At 38.1% G+C, this 18173-nt stretch overlaps 1 protein-coding gene across 1 annotated transcript in view; it reads right to left on the bottom strand.

Moving 5' to 3' along the window:
- Positions 1–18173, bottom strand: part of LOC117435521 (zinc finger CCCH domain-containing protein 3-like) — a 128230-nt gene that overhangs the window by 55916 nt on the left and 54141 nt on the right. Inside the window, exon 4 of the mRNA XM_034058778.3 lies at positions 15253–15388. Coding sequence (XP_033914669.3) covers positions 15253–15388 — 136 coding nt within the window. The remainder of the gene's footprint in view (positions 1–15252; positions 15389–18173) is intronic.

The following is an 18173-nucleotide window of genomic DNA, read 5'->3' as shown; positions in this document are numbered from 1 at the left end:
AAAGGGTTACAAAGCCATTTCTAAGGTTCTGGGGCTTCACCGAACCACAGTCAGAGCCATATTGTCCAAATGGAGAAAGTTTAGGACAGTAGTGAATCTTCCCAGGAGTGGCCGTCCTGTCAAAATCTCTCCAAGAGTAAGGCGTCCAGGAAGTCACAAACAACCCTAGAACAACATCCAGGGATCTGCAGGACTCTCTCGCCTCGGCTAAGGTCAGTGTTCATGACTCTACCATCAGAAAGACACTGGGCAAAAATGAGATTCATGGCAGAGTAGCAAGGCGGAAACCATTGCCCACTAAGAAGAACATAAATGCTTGTCTCAAGTTTGCCAAAAAGCACCTGGATGATCCTCAAGAGTTCTGGAACAATGTGGAACTTTTTGGCCGACATGGGCCCCGTTATGTCTTGTGAAAACCAAACGCTGCATTCCACAGTAAGAACCTCATACCAACGGTCAAGCATGGTGGTGGTAGTGTCATGGTTTGGGGATGCTTTGCTGCATCAGGACCTGGACGCCTTGCCATCATTGAAGGAACCATGAATTCTGCTCTGTATCAGAGAATTCTACAGGAGAATGTCAGGCCATCCGTCCATGAGCTGAAGCTGAAGCGCAGCTGGATCATGCAGCAAGACAATGATCCGAAACACACAAGCAAGTCTACATCAGAATGGTTGAAGAACAAGAAATTTAAAGTTTTGGAATGGCCTAGTCAAAGTCCAGACCTAAACCCCATTGAGATGTTGTGGCAGGACCAGAAACGAGCAGTTCATGCTCGAAAACCCACAAATGTCACTGAGTTGAAGCAGTTCTGCATGGAGGAGTGGGCCAAAATTCCTCCACGGCGTTTGGTTGCAGTTATTGCTGCTAAAGGTGGCATAACCAGTTATTGAGTCTAAATGGGCGACTACTTTTTCACACGGGGACATTGGGTGTTACATAGCTTTCTTTAATAAATAAATGACATATGTATCAAATTTTTGTGTTATTTGTTCACTCAGGATCCCTTTTATCTAATATTAGGTTTTGGTTGAAGATCTGATAACATTCAGTGTCAAAAATATGCAAAAATGCAGAAAATCAGACAGAAAATATAAATTTTCTACAAACCACCCTAGCCTTATACATATACAAATGTGAAAATGCATACATGCAGACCTCTGAGAAGGTTCACACATATCTGAATGCATACATGCCTGCAAATATAAACATGTGTGCAAAGTCATGAACACATGCACGCAAAAAGCAGCATGTACACAAACAACTCTTGGCAGAGATCACTTTTTTTTTCTTTTTTTTCTAAAAAAAAAAAAAAAAAAAAAAAAAAGTACAGTATTGCAATAGCAGAGCAATTACCGCTGGTTCCATATCCTGTTTAAATCAATATTAAAGCACTAAAACTGATTAGCCCTAACCTGCCTGTGCCCCGGTAAAGTAGATAGAAATTATTAACAGACAGCATAGAAATCCTCACTCCTCTCTTGTATGCAGAGCAGCCAGTGAATCCAGAGTGCAATGAATGGGGAAGGTTCCTTCAGAAGGGGGGGGGGGGGGGGGGGGGTCACAATTTATAACCACCTGTCTATGTTTTATAGCTTTCTTAATTCAGCTCCTGCTACTGTTAATGTAGTTAATGTTGAGATTATATCTATTTTCTGGCAGCAGCCTGTGATTTATGCTGGCTATTTTTCCAGTACAGGCTCCCTGGCTGTTAAATCAAGCGACTTGCCAATTAAGTGCTGACTGGGGAAATAGGACAGGATCTTAAGAGATATGTCACCTTCTCCCCGGATGGGGGGGCAGAGGTACCTGGGGTTTCCCCTCTACCCCTTGTCTGTTTTAAGGGGGGTTGTTTTGGAAGATCTCGCTGGGGTTGTACAGCATTCTTGCCTTTCTCACGTCTCTCCCTTTTCATCAGAAGAGCGTTAAAACCCAGCCACAACTAGAAAAACACTCAGTGGTAATTTGGGAGTCACGGTAGGCACGCCTAGCCTAGTTAGAATAAAGAATGGAGAAAAACTATCATGACAACCAAACTTCATGGAAAATCTAGGGTATTGCCACAGCTATCACAGTGCAATTTTAACATCACATACAAAACAACATTCATAAAATCGGTGGGTGTATTAGGATACTTAATGTCAACAAATGTAAAATGCTGGTTACAATCTCGGATCCAAATGTCAAATGGGTGGTACAGAACTAGAACTGGCCTACAGAAAGGCCTTGGTGTTGCCTAGACACCAGACAGGGAAGCAATCAAAAAGGCAAATAGCAACTAGTATTGGCTTAAATGGTAAACAAACATTCATACAAAAGGTTTAAACATTTAGCTTAATAAAAGATCAACAGTCTTAGCTGTAATGATTATAACTTAGAACCTGCCCTGTGCGTATTAGTCAAGCTGCAGTCACCCATCGGGGCGAGTCGGTATACCAGCTTTGCAGTTTAGGTACATTGTGGTATGTTATTCTACACCGTAATTACGGTATACAGTGGTTAACACTATGTTTGTGCTCCTACTGTACGAACAAAGTGAAGGAAGAGGCCATTTTCACAGAAACACATTTTATTCAATGTCTTGCACAAAACAAGTCTCAGTACTCCTCAGCTTTCTCACCCAGTCTCACACTTGAACATTCCACCCACTTCTACCTTGCTGTCAATCACCATCATGACTGCCGTTTTGCTTTTGCATTTTTCTACTGCAAACATTAAAAATGTTCTATTGCAAACATGCTTCTAAACCAAGTGATGATACTTGCCGCCTTAGCAAAGTGTCAGAGGAAGATTTTTTTGTGAACTGATTATACTGTATTTTGATAATGGTTTTAAAAGAAACTGTCAACGACACAGAACACAAGTTTGAATGTCTCAATAGCAGAGCCAAGCGACTGCAGTGGGAGAGCCTTTCAGGTAAATGAAGATAACTTTTTTTTGTACAAACTCTATATGTGTAATAATCATTTGTACAGCACTGTAAGCTGACCTGTGCAGTGTCAATGAACTGTAGATATAAATCCCATAACAATATTTAAATACATTTTTAATGGTGTTGCTATATGCATTTTATTTACCCTGTGCCAAAAATAAACAACTCATCTCTGCTCCTGAATAATTACCTGTATTACTAAATGTTTCAGTTTTAAGCAATATGACCCATTATTTCCTAATATTGTTTAGCATCAGCTAAACAAAGTAATTTATGTATTTTATACATTAGAATTGTTCTAACAAACTGCAGCTCCACATTGTTCTGAGCAAGTGATATATCTAAACAATAGAATAATACATGCTGATAAATAAACGTAAAACGTAAAATTGCTATGCCTTTTTTCAGCTTTTTTTGGTGTAGTAAAATATAAAATGTCAAAGTTTAAATCATTCTGTGACAGGAAGTGTAACCTTCCTACCAGATATTGAGGTTACCATAACATACTGTGCACATTTTATACCGGCTTTGAGCTCACTGTGTGCCTAGCCAGCAGGGTTCAATGTAGAGCGATGAGGAAAACAGTCCCTGCCGGTTTTGCCACCCTAACCCAGAGGAGCGCCAATGCAAATGTGGCACACTGCCTGCGTAGTCTCCAGCGAACACCGGCCTACTCCGAACAACCAGGACTATCTTTAGAACTTTTTTGATTTTGTTTAGTCCGCTGCTTAATATGTTTGAGATCATCCATAAATATTAAAACACTCAATTGTGCTGAATTAGATACTAAAGGAAACCTATATTCAATGACAAAAATAAGACTTCTCAAACATGTCACTGAATTCAAGTTCCTTTAATTCTGACACTGTGAACAGGCGTGTGTGCGTGTGCACACACCTATTCACAGACGTTTATCCCGAAGGCCCCAGGAATTTTCCAGATTGAAGATGATCTTGCAGTAGTGAGCAGTTGTTTCTTGATGTGATCTGGATGCAAAGAAATGCACAGTCCTTTTCTTCAAATATGAGTTTGGTTTATTCAATATATGCAGGGAATCATTTTCCCATTACAGAGCAAGCAGATTCAAAGATGCATAGAGAAACAAACTCTTTAATACCCATTTGTAGGGGTCTACTTAAATCGTGGTAAATTTAAGTATTTTTCGTGGGTAGGTTGAGGAATAAAATTAGGATTTCACTGATATTTCATGGACCTGTTTAAAAATTTAATAAACCTAAGTAGATAATATTTCAGAGTACTATAAAAGCCTAAAATAGTGGTACTTGCTTCCTTACTAAAACAGTGTGCTGTCATTTGTTAAGGCAAGCATGCAACATCCCCCAGCAGTTGCTACCGACATTCTCTGTCTGGTGTGGACTAGCCCATGAGTTGAGACTGCACGTCTGCATCCACTGAATTGGTTGGAAGTGTAAGGCAAAGCTTTGCCAAGTTATACAGATGTGGAAATCGATTATAAAGTCCCAAAATTCGGTTACCCAAGGGCATCTGGCATTCTTTAATAAAGGCAATATATGCAGCACGTTCGTTGTCATGTTATTTGTCCCATCCAGGAATTTATTTATTTTATTTGAAAAAATGAGGGTCTACAATTCGAACTGTGTGTAAAAAGTATGCAGCAGCAGGTTGTCTTAAGGGAGGTGGCTGTGCTAGATTGTACCTGTAGTACTGAATATTTTTTGTCTGCGCTGACTTTCAAGTTTGTTTTCTGAAAGCTGTTTGTTTTACGTTCTGTTTAGCAGCCTCTGTAGTAGCCTAATGTGTGATTCTGAAGCAAGATGTGCAAAACAATTACCTCCATCTGCATGTACAGTTTATTTGGGAAATGTCTTGACACGATCCTCAGCTGAAATATATATACTTTGTTTTTTTTTGCTTTGTCGTTCTTTTTTTGGTATTTTACCTCCAATGCTGAAAACTAGATTTTAGCAACCTAAATCAAAACAATGCAGCACTGACTGTCCCAGCCCCTACTGTACAGTACAGGTCACAGAAAAGCCAGTACAGACACACTGATAGTCTGATTAAAACATTGTTGTCATTTGAACAGTAAACAAGAAAGTTAACCGCTATGGGAGTATTTTTTTTTTTTTTTTTTTTAAATGTTCTTTGTCTAAGGACATTTTTGTGTTTGTTTTTGTCTAAGTGCAATGCACACAGGATGGCGAATAAAAAAAAAAGCGATGCAAACTACGTATCTACAGAAGGAAGATATGTAGTTTGCATCGCTTGCGTTGTGCAATAGTTAATTTAAAAAAGGTTTCTTTTTTTTCCTCTCCATACTAGTCCGGTATGCATTGGCCCCTAAGAGAGGTGAATTTTGCGGTGACCCCTCAATTTCCCGATTTCTGTGAAATCACAATTTAGGTAGACCCCTACCCATTTGCACTTGGGTTTTTCCCCTCCCCCATTCCTTTGTAGGTCACCACGGGACAACACCCTGTGGGTTACACCTGCGGAGGGTCTCGTGCAGAGACAATGACGTGTCACGTGCAGAGACAATGACGTGTCACGTGCAGAGACAATGACGTGTCAAGTGCAGAGACAATGACGTGTCACGTGCAGAGACAATGACGTGTCACGTGCAGAGACAATGACGTGTCACGTGCAGAGACAATGACGTGTCACGTGCAGAGACAATGACGTGTCAAGTGCAGAGACAATGACGTGTCAAATGCAGAGACAATGACGTGTCACGTGCAGAGACAATGACGTGTCACGTGCAGAGACAATGACGTGTCACGTGCAGAGACAATGACGTGTCACGTGCAGAGACAATGACGTGTCACGTGCAGAGACAATGACGTGTCACGTGCAGAGACAATGACGTGTCATGTGCTAAAGTGATCTAAATGTTGCCATTGGGCAATTCTACGGGAAGGTCACCCCAAGGGTTAATTTTTAAAAATCATCCTATCATGGTAAAATTACACTCATTTTACAGGAAATTTGGTCTATTTTTAGGATTTATAAAGCATTATCAAATAAATGTTTGGATTACAGGTGAAACCATACATTTTTTGTCAGTAGTCTATTCACCAGTTACAAAACTTGATGGGAAATGGATGGAGTAATTACATTTTATTCATGTTACTAAAGAATACTACATTCATTTAAATATTTCTTTCTAAAGCAGGCTGTGTGAGCTTAATGATAAGGGCAAGCTGCTAATTTCATCATCACTCTATTTTGTTAAATTAATAGTGTTTACAATGACACTAACTCTCAGTACGCCCGAGTTTGCTCCTGCTTTGAGTTTTGAAATTATTTTATACTATAGGTTTAATGTACAAATGGTACCCTCAACATATTTACCATATTCATTGCTCACCACAATCTGTAGTTTAGCAGAAATCCTGGTGTCGGACGTACATTTTTTTGTACGCCGACACCATATTTTAAGTGTTAATTACTGCCACCTGTTGTTCATGTGCAATCATATATCACTTTCAACTTCCTGGTATGAGCACATGGTTGAACAGGTGGTGTGATAATCCACATTCATCCAAGAATACAGCACACACTAAGGTAAGATAACATCATTAATAGGAAATACTAGTATGTTGGCATTAATCTCATGGAAAAAGTTTGTTTTTTTTTTTTCCCCAGAAAGGTTTTTAGTATAGCTTACATATTATACCAAACATATTAATCATAAAAGTGCATATAAACAAAAACAGGTCAAGTAGCAAAGACATTAATGATTCATTACAATAGCCCAAAAATAACATAGCAAAATGTACTCACTACAGTATCAGGCTTTCTTTAATTACATACACCTTCATGACCCATATCCTTGAATCACTGAAGAACAAATACCCTGCAATCAAATAAGTCGAGATCTTTTCGGATGGGGCTAGCTCACAATTCAAACAGCGGTTCCTCTTCTCAAACCTCTATTTGTGGGAGGAGTTCAGCTTCAAAGTTAGCTGGCATTTTTTCGCAACATCTCATGGCAAAGGGGTTGTTGACGGGATTGGAGGAACAGTGAAAAGATCAGTTTTATTTATTTACTTCGTTTTTAATTAAAATAGCATTTGCACTTCCAACGCTTTCAGAAATGTACGTCCGACACTAAAAAAATGTACGTCCGACACTGAAGAAAAACATTCCTATTTCAGAACTAATGCATGTCATTTGAAATACTTAATATACAATTCATTACTTTAAGTCTTACCTAAAAGATAAACAGAGTTTATTATCAGTGTCTTCCTAATTCAGAGCGATCTGAATGTTTCTGTACCATTTTCTCTGAGTACGTCCGACACCGAGTGTTTTTAGTCCCCCCTGGACTGGATATTTATTATTTGACAATTTTGATATGACGAAACTATACTAATAGAGGCATCTATCACACCATAAAAGAAACCCAGCAAGTTGTGTCAGTGTAGATGCTACAGGTCTGCAAAGTGTCCAAAACGTACGTCCGACACCGTGGAATTGCCCTATCGCAGAAAGTAAACTGGTTCTGGCTTGACTGAGTTTATGTTTTGTACTTGTTCTTTTGTGTTCTCACACTATACCTAAACTATGCTATCTTGGGCGTATCGATCCCTCCAGCACTGGGTGACTGTAGTTAGGGTTAGGGTTAAACTACGCTATTTTTGGCGTATCGATCCCTCCAGCACAGGGTGACTGTAGTTAGGGTTAGGGTTAAACTATGCTATCTTGGGCGCATCGATCCCTCCAGCACTGGGTGACTGTAGTTAGGGTTAGGGTTAAACTATGCTATCTTGGGCGCATCGATCCCTCCAGCACTGGGTGACTGTAGTTAGGGTTAGGGTTAAACTATGCTATCTTGGGCGCATCGATCCCTCCAGCACAGGGTGATTGTAGTTTCTTCAGCTGCTAACTGCCGCTGTTGTTTTATGCACAGACTTGTGGGTTCGGCCGATTTCTGCTGAATAGCACTATTTGACACAATCTTGCACTTATCAGTTTCTTATACCTTCTCTGCCACTTTTTCTACAAAACTAACAGTGTAGAAAACTGTAAATGCTTGCATTGTATATTGCGTTAATTCTTTGTTTTCCATGTTCTCTAGCGCAACACAGATAAACCTGCAGGCCCATCTCTTCAACAATCCATCTTGCTTGCTGCAAGTTAAAATGAGATGAAAGAAGAAAAAAAGAAAAGGGCGGGGGGGGGGAAAAGAGATGAGGGTATCACACTCTTATTTTAATGAGCAGCAGAAGAAGCAGCTGAGGGGGATCGGTAAGCCTAATTTCGGAGGCCGGCAATATATTATATAAATCGCGGAGAGGTTTAAATTGAAAAGCCCCAGCTGAATCAATATTTACTGCATCCTACTAAATTAATAGTAATAAGTCACTAAAGCCCCCTGACTGTTTCATAAAATAATTATAGAAATGAACAAGGGTATGGCGCGTTACATTAACTTTTACAGCAGGGGGGACTTGTAACCAGTCCTTTCTATAAAAGGGAGGCTTGCTGCAGGCTATTGAGGGTCAGCGGAGCAGCATGTACAACATCAGGCAACACTGTCAATTAGGAGAGGCACTCTCTTCTCTTTTCTGTCTCTACAGTACAACCTTGATTATCGGAACACCTCTTATCTGAACAGCCCCTTGTTGACCTGTCCTGTTGTGTGCTGTGCTCATTTGCCCTGGTGTCATAGAAAATCTCTGGTATTTACAGAACAGTGCAATGCTGTATGTTATATGTTTACAGGTAATGGGGTTCTATTGTATCTTTCGGGGGTTTCTTGATTAGTAAAGCCATTTAAACAATTGTACAGTTCTAATTCAATTATGCAAACAATTAGATTATCTGAACATTATCCAAATTAGATTGGGTTCTAGAGGTTTTACTGTGCATTTTTGTGATGCGTCAAATATTGGAATATTGGAACAAACACTGTTTGAAATGTATTTGGTTGAAAAAAATGAACATGTTTGTATTCGTTCACCTAACATAATTTATAAATGACTGAACAGGCTGGCTTTGCATTGTGACATCAGGAAAGCAAATTAATGAATAGCCACACCAGACTGAGGTAATGAATAAATGCATAGGTGCGCAGCTTTATTGTAAAATAAAAGGTTTAAACAGAAACAAAACACTTTCACAAAACAGCTCACTGAGCAAAATAAAGGTTTACACAAAAATAACTCACAAACACAAAACACTGACACTCAAGTACCACCCTGGTCCTTCCAGCACGAGTAGCAATTGTTAGTAGTTTCGTTTTTCTCTGTACCTCCGTCTCTCTCCTGTTCTCCACTCTGAGCCCCAACCCCGTTCTGCAAAAGCTGCTTGTTTTTATACGACCACATTCGGCATGGGGTTTCTCATATCCCTGCTCAACAGCCAGTTTGTCAATAATCACTTTCTGTTGGCCACCTGTTCTCAGGATTTTATCTGGATGGGGCATTTTAACCCCATCCAGGCTGTCAAAACAATAAAATGTCGTGTTTTTAAATAAACACAAAACAGTACATTTGAGTAATAATAATACAACACATACAAATACAAAATAACATAAAACACACACAGGGATAGGGAGTACCTGTCGCAATGACTGTGTCAAAAATATATCATGCAAAAAAAAAAAACAACACAACAACAACAACTGCATGAATGACGTCTGAAATAAATACCCCATTTTACAGAATATATATATATATATATATCCATGGTCAAACCATATATAGAGGCCGGCACGGGTACTCAAAGACCGGGTACCCGGATCTCATTTATTACCCAGGTTTAAATTTATTAATTTGAGAATTAAGAAAATGCAGGAAATATGCCAACACAGCGGGGCACGGGTCTGTGGTCGGCGTAATAAAGACAACACTAGAACAAGCTTTGCATTAAGCCTTTTCTTAACTGACAGGATATCAATGTTTTACAGAAAACAATAACACAGCGAGCAGCAATTACACCTCAAAAACAACAACTGCAGTGACTATCCTTCTCAGGAACTAAAATCAGAAACAAAACATAACAGGGCTCTACACTGCGACTAATTTGGTCACTAGAAATTCCTAAAGGTTGACTATAAAAAAAATTTACAAGAATTTTAGCTTAAAAGTATAAAACATTATAAAAAAACAAAAAACAAAAACACAACAACAACAACAACAACAACACCACCACCACCACCTCACAGATCTAAACTCTCATAGCTCAATCGTAATGTAATGTACTCTGGGAATGTAGTTTACTGGTGCCCACTGCCCATCACACATTAAAAACTACAAATCCCATACCCCGCCAATTTCACTGATTTATCAGCGCGATGGCTACTCGTTTCCAAAAACTTGTCAAACCAAGATGAGGAAAATAACAAAATTATTTTCATGTGATTGGAGAGGTTTCAAAAGAAAACCACGCTGAACAAAATTCAGATATGTCGGCATCTTTACAAGAAATGAGCAATGAAGGTATGTCAGAAGATGAAAGTGAACAGGGAAGGTTACTTATGATTATTTCGAAGTTTTCAGTACTGAAAAATGTTACACACAAGTCTACAGATCTGAAGGGACTAAATGTATATGTACTTTATAGTATTTAAATATGTATCATGCACTTAAAACATTAATATATGTGATTTATTTATTTATTTATTTTTAAAATCATTACACAAAAAATATCCGGGTACCTGGGTAATTTTCACGGCGGGTACCCGGTTCCAGATTTTCTACCCAGATTTTCTATATATATATAATTATTATTATTATTTATTTCTTAGCAGACGCCCTTATCCAGGGCGACTTACAGTCATAAACAAAAATACATTTCAAGAATCACAGTACAAGTAATAATACAATTAGGAGCAAGATAAAAATACAATGACTTTGGTTCTAGCAAGTACAAGTATAACAAAATACCATTCAATAACGGAGCAGATAACAGTGTCAGTGATAGCTACATCAGGATATAATTAAATACAAAATACTATAGATAAAATAAGACTTGTGACAGATTACAGTACTCTGAAGTACAGGATTAAATGCAGTAAAATAGGGGGCAGATAAGAGCAAGTCAAGCGCATTTAAGGAAGAGTGATAAGTGTCCATAGGGAAAATTATATATATATATACATACATACATACACACACACACACACACACACACACACACACACACAGTAGTGGTTACGGTTCTGGACTCTTGACCGGAGGGTCGTCGGTTCAATCCCAGGTGGGGGACACTGCTGCTGTACCCTTGAGCAAGGTACTTTACTTACCTAGGTTGCTCCTGTATAAATGGGTAATTGTATGTAAAAATAATGTGATATCTTGTAACAATTGTAAGTCGCCCTGGATAAGGGTGTCGGCTAAGAAATAAATAAAAATAATAATAATAATAATAATAATAATAATAATAATAATAATAATAATATTTCAGACCTAAAATGTTATTAGATCTTAATATAAGTCCTAATAATAAAGATAACCTGACTAAACAAATGATTCAACATTCAATATCCAGATGTGAAAAAGTATGTGAACCTTTAGCTGCAGTAACTGGTGGCACCCCCTTGAGCAGCAATAACTTCAACTAAGCGTTTCCTGTAACTGTTGGTAGGTCTCTCACATCGGTTTTGAGGAATTTTGGCCCATTCCTCCTTACAGGACTGCTTCAACTCGGTGACATTTGAGGGCTTCCTTGCACGGACAGTTCGTTTCAGGTCCTGCCACAACATTTCGATGGGGTTTAGGTCCGTACTTTGACTAGCCCATTCTAAAATGCAGAATTTCTTCTTCTGCAGCCATTCTTTTGTAGATCTGCTTGTATGTTTAGGATCATTGTCTTGCTGCAGCTCACGGACGGATGGCCTGACATTCTCCTCTAGAATCTTCTGATACAATGCAGAATTCATGGTTGTGTCAATGATGGCAAGCTGTCCAGGTCCTGAGGCAGCAAAGCAGCCCCAAATCATCACACTCCCACAACTGTGCTTGACGGTTCGGATGAGGTTCTTCTGTTCGAACGCAGTGTTTGGTTTTCGCCAAACATTGAGGCCAAAAAGTTCTACCTTTGAATCGTCTGTCCAGAGAACATTGTTCCAGAAGTCTTGTGGATCATCTATGTGCTCTTTGGCGAACTTCAGATGGGCAGCAATGTTCTTTTTAGAGAGCAGTGGTCTCCTCCTGGCTATCCTTCCATGAACACCATTCTTGGTCAGTCTTTTTCTGATAGTTGAGTCATGAACAAGGCGAGAGTGGCCTGCAGATCCTTGGATGTTACTCTGGGGTTCTTTATGACTTCCTTGATGATTTTCTGGTTTGTTCTTGGAGAGATTTTGGTAGGACGACCACTCCTGGGTAGAGTGACTGTGGTCTTGAACTTTCTCCATTTGTAGACTATCTGTCTGACAGTGGATTGGTGGAGCCCCAAATCCTTAGAAATGGTTCTGTAACCCTTTCTAGACTGATGAGCATCAATAACTGTTTTTCTGAAGTCCTCAGAGATTTCTTTTGATCGTGGCATGACGTGTTTCCACACACCTGTATGGTGAAGACCAAACTCACAAAGTTTCTGATCTTTATATAGGGTGGGGCCTCCCAAACTCACCCCTGAAGATCTACCTAATTATTTAAACATCCGATTCTAATTATCCCCTTAATTGAGCTGATAAAACCAGGGTTTCTCTTACTTTTTCACATACCCTGAATCTTAATTACTCATTGTTTGTCTAATTCATACATCATTTTGTTTAAAAAAGACATGGAATTGGTTAATATAAACCTTATTGGATATTTAAGAAAAGGATATTTTGATTCAAGGCGGCTGTCATGGTAAAACTATAGAATTTCCATAATTATCATTGGGGTTCACAAACTTTTTCTCGGCACTGTATATTACTGTGAGCAACCAGACAGTGCAGGGAAGCAAACAAAAACACAAAACGGAATGCTTGGGGTATACAGTAAAAACTGTAGAGGACAAATCCAAGGAGATTATGAGGAGGTTGTATAATGCATTGATAAGACCACACGTGGAATTCTGGTCACCACAGTGACGAACGGACATTGTGGCCCTTGAAAGAGTCCAACAAATAGCAACCAGACTAATCCCAGCAGGGCTTAAAGGAACTGCACAGAAACCTGGACAGAGACTTAGGGCAGAGGGCAGAAGACACTTCTTTGGTATGGTATTGTAGAAGAGCTGACTTGACAAAGTTTTTAGATTAATCAGCTACTAGGAACAAGACAAGCATTATGCTCTTATGTTCTAATTCCTATACTGTGAATACAGTTGGTCTGATGAATGATTGTGCTTATATCTATATAGTGCGATGTGTATTCAAAGTTCAGAGGAGGAGAGAGTCATTGACTAAGGATACAGGGAGAGGGAAGGAGAGGGAGAGCCCACTATAAATCTCAGCCTCATTCACACTGATCCCAAGCTCTTATTAAGTAAATGAATTTAACTCGATCCCGACTCCAGAATCAGCTTGATTTAGTAAGGGGGAAATAGCATTAGGAAAGGCCGTGTTCGCCAGATATAAGAATGAAGCAAAATTACATTCACTTAGCACTGTAAATTAATCCAGAAAACTGCTGGTGCAGAGTCAAAATGATCTTCATAAAATTCCAGAAATGGCCCTCTCGCCTACTATAAATCTCTATGAAATAAAAAGAGTATATATTACCACGAATACAGCAAAATGAAATGAAGTACAACCTCCCTCCAGTGTTACTGCGGCTTTGTTTAAAAAGAACTATTTAAACTGCTCTGAGAAACAAGCTTACGCTGGTCACAACCAAGGCAGAAACAGCGCAATTTTAATTCAACAAGAAAAGATTACAGTATCTGTTAGGCTTTACCTATTCACTACATTCTGTCCCTTATAAAAGTTCCCCACAGTAAATTTGCACCACAATTTTGCAGTTTCCCCAATGCCTTTACCCATGGTTATACAATGCATTTTCTGTTTTTATGAATAAAGTTTTAAAGTTTCTTATGGCACTGTTGTTAATGAAACCATCAATAGTCCACAACTATTTCAAACTTGATTTTATTAATAAAATCAGACTCTGAATAACTCACTTTGTGAATAGAGCATTATATTACCAATAAAAAACAAACATTCAGCTTTAACCCTTAGTAACATTTTTACATCCAACTAAACCCAAGTCCCTGGATGAAGAATTTTTCATAACACTGTTTACTGTCTAAATACTATTTTATTACTGTATGTGCGCAAGCTTGCAGTATACAAAGTGTTCCAAAAGCGTTGCTGTAAAAAGATCCATCACCGGTAAAATAAAACCAGCACCCCAGCAAATTACCTGGTAAAGATAAGAGAGAAACCTTCTGTTCATAATTGTGTGTTGTTTATTTAAGACTTAATTTATGCATCATTTTTGCACAATACCTTTTTGATCATTTCTGAAATATGAACAAATAAGGACATTAACATGTTATGTTATGTTATGTTTTTTTAAAAAAAAAAAAACAAACTTAAAAAACAAAAACAAATTAAAAAAAAAAAGTTTTCTGAATATGTGAGGATGAGATTTAAAGTGGTGGCAGTCAGATAGACTATAGGCTAAGAAAACAGCATCTTACTGTAAGTGCCTGGCTTCCTTGAGCTGGTCATTTAGCTTAGAGGTTAAAAACCGTCAATTTAGATCAAACAGACACCATGAAATCCAACTGTGGCCATCTGGGCCGTTAATAGTGACCTTAGCACCTGCAATGCTCGCTACACCCCTGCCAGTGCAGAAAGAAAACAATATCCCAGTAATGAACACCTGCATAACTGTATTTATTGCTACAATTAGGGCCCGCGTTACAACTATCAGTGAATAAAACAGCAGGCAGTAACAAGTACGCTTATATTTACACACGCAGATATTTGCTGCCAGTTTCATTAGATTCCTTTGCCTGCCTCAGCTCTTTAAAACCCTGACAGGCACTTCTTTATTGTAATGCGCCTTGTAAACGATTGTATTACCCTACTCTTCAATCTGACGCGATTTAGCATGCTCCTTATGTATGAAAATGCACCGTACTTGAATGTTGCCTCCAGTAACACAGTAGCTGTGCATATGGTTTTCTTGGATGTATGCACACATTTTTCATGCACAGCTATTCATCATATAGGTCTTAAATGTGTAGTTTTGAAAGATATGCATGTTATAGCAAAGATGTATTTGAATTTTTTTTAAATTATATATCTGGTCCTGAGATGCATTCTTCAGTTACGGCTGGAAAAAAACTTGCTGTTGCTCTGGGGAGCACTGAAATGTTGGCAAAGTCGCTATTGTGACGTCACACTGCTAACAGCTGGCCACTGAAACATGAAAAAATAAGTCAAGTACCTGGTGGTGCTGATCCTGCGCCCCCTCCAGGTGAGTGCCGCAGTGCTGTGTAGTGCTGGGGAGCCCCCAGCTGCATCGTGCTTCACTATCTTGTACCGTGTCCTGATCACTCTGTGTGGGGGGGGGTGGGCAGGACCTGGAACCAGGAGGGGACAGTAAGTTACTGAGTCACAATATTTTAATAAATGTCCAAAAACTTCAAGTTCAGTTTTATTTGCTGTTATGATATTAAAATCACATTAAAGTGCAGTACAAAGGCAAAATTCACTCTGATTGTACAATATAGGCAAACTTAAAATGGAAATGTGCCTAAAAAAAAAAAAAAAAGGATTGACAAATGTCACTGCTGTTATTCATTGTAAAATGCTTTACCATACCTCTCTCGCTTTTACAATGCATGCCTATGCTTTATAATGCAGTCACCACACTATTACACTGCACTATGACTTTACTGTGGTAAACATTTATAAGGGATATATTGTACTCTAAACAGTAAGATGGATGCCTGGAGGGTTCTTCATTACCAGAGATGAAAATATGTCTGTTTTCTATATTAAAAGCCATTTTAGACATTACAAAACCACTTTAATGAAGTAGTACCTGCCACACACATGTGCTTTTGATTAACATTAAGAAGAGAACGTTTGTTCATGAAACTGGAAAGAACATCCAGAGCCTATTAGTCTACTCTGATGCTTTTAGCAGTCTCTGCTTTGCTATGGCAGTTCCATACCACGTGGTTATACAGCAGATATATATAGTTACCTAACTACACTAACAAATGCACAATTTCCACATGACACAGACATTTTAGATGATTTTATCTCATGATTACCCAGGTCTACTGTATATTATGTTCAAATATATGAATAGTAAAACTGTATGAATATTTTCACTCAATGTGTGTTCAAACTGCTTGCGTACTGATCGAGAGACCTACATTTCTGTTGTATAACAAAGCAGGCAAAATGCTGTACAAGAAAAATAATGAGAAAGTCTTTGTCAAAACATATGTCATTGAACTTAAGCTTCTTTAAGGGTTTCTATTACTAGCTTAACTATGATATATAAAAAAACAGTAGCAACTCTATTGTCACAATTACTTTAATACTATAGCAAAAAAATAAATAAAAAAAAAAGCGTTGACAGCTAGGGGTGCAACAATTAAATCGATTCTACTTTTAGTGCTAGTAGGGTAGGTTAGCGCGTTGCTAGGATACACACTTTAGGCCTCTACATTAGAGCTGGACAAGCCAAATCAGAAGTAGGCCTATTGTATTCTCTTTTAAAATTAAGGCACCTTTTTTGCATTAAATCTACCAATTACCTTCTTTTGTTTCATAGTATGTTTTGTTTCAAATACATGGCAATATTATATAAAAAGAAGCAGAATTAGTTAAATTAGTCAGGATTTGTGAGATTAATTCAAATGTTTTGCTTTTGGACATAAAATGTTAACAGTAATGAACAACCACAGTTCAGATATAAATTAACTTCTGTTAAAGTATAGTATTTTTTATTATTATTACAATGTTAAAGGGACATCTGATGCGGACGCACGCATATTCTTTTCAGCTGTTAAACTCGAGTCCTTTTTATTTCTTTCTTTTTTTTTATAATCGTGTGTTCTAATTTGAATATAAGTTGTGCTTTTTTGTTTAACTATTATGCACAGCAGTGTTTTTAGTTATTGGATCTTCTGTTACAAAAAAAAATAACTAATGTTGGTTCTTATTTTGAAAAATAAAACATCAATGCATTTGTTATCGTTGGTAAATGCCTACAATAATTGCTGATTAATTGCCGATTGCACCACTATTGACAACATTCAACTCAGTTCAATGTGTTTAATATTATATTCATCAGTGATGGAAATTCCATATTGTATTAGGAAGTTAGTGTATTTATGTACACATCATAGTGCAGCAGGAAAATATTACTGTAAAGTGAATTAAATTTGGGCTTCATTGATATACAGTTATATTACTTATTTGAATCCCTGTTCATATTCAATTTTATATATATATATATATATATATATATATATATATATATATATATATATATATATATATATATACATACATGCATACATACATACATACACAACCGGTCAAAAGTTTTAGAACACCCCCATTTTTCCAGTTTTTATTGAAATTTAAACAGTTCAAGTCCAGTGAATAACCTGAAATGGTACAAAGGTAAGCGGTAAACTGCCAGAGGTTAAAAAAAAAAGTTTAGGTTACCAAAAACTGAAAAATAATGTACATTTCAGAGTTATACAAAAAGGCCTTTTTCAGGGAACAAGTAATGGGTTAACAACTTACAGCTGTTCAGCAGCAATGGAAGTAAATTAAGGCTTGAAAGTTGATGCTAACAATTCCTACAGGTGTCCCAACTTTTGTTGATTACTTACAAACCCTCTGTCTGTATAAAAGCAGTGTTGGAACAGACTGTGTTACTACACCCTCTTAAGCATTATTTGGACAGTATTGTACTACAGGAAGTAGTATATTGTTCTCATAATGGCGAGAAAAAGGCAATTAACAAAGGAAGACAGCCAGACCATTATAACCCTTAAAAGTGTAGGTCTTTCCTTTAGAGAAATTGCAAAGAAAGCCAAGGTGTCCGTGAGTACAGTTTCCTACACCATCAAAAGGCACTTGGAAACTGGAGGAAACTCTGACAGGAAGAGGTCTGGCAGACCCAAAGCCACAACAGAATCAGAAGACAAGTTTCTGAGAGTCAACAGCTTGCGTGATAGGCGGCTCACAGGACAACAGCTTCAAGCACAGCTTAACACTGGTCAAGGTAAGCAAGTCTCAGTTTCAACTGTGAAGAGAAGACTTTGCTAAGATGGCAAAATAAGAAAAAGAGGCTTGCCTGGGCCATGAAACACCGCCAGTGGACTACTGAAGACT

Source organism: Acipenser ruthenus, chromosome 3 (genome assembly GCF_902713425.1).
Source record: "Acipenser ruthenus chromosome 3, fAciRut3.2 maternal haplotype, whole genome shotgun sequence".
NCBI classification, from domain to species: Eukaryota; Metazoa; Chordata; class Actinopteri; order Acipenseriformes; family Acipenseridae; genus Acipenser; species Acipenser ruthenus.
Note: the sequence above shows the minus strand (reverse complement) of the source record. Positions and strands in the feature narration are given on the sequence as shown.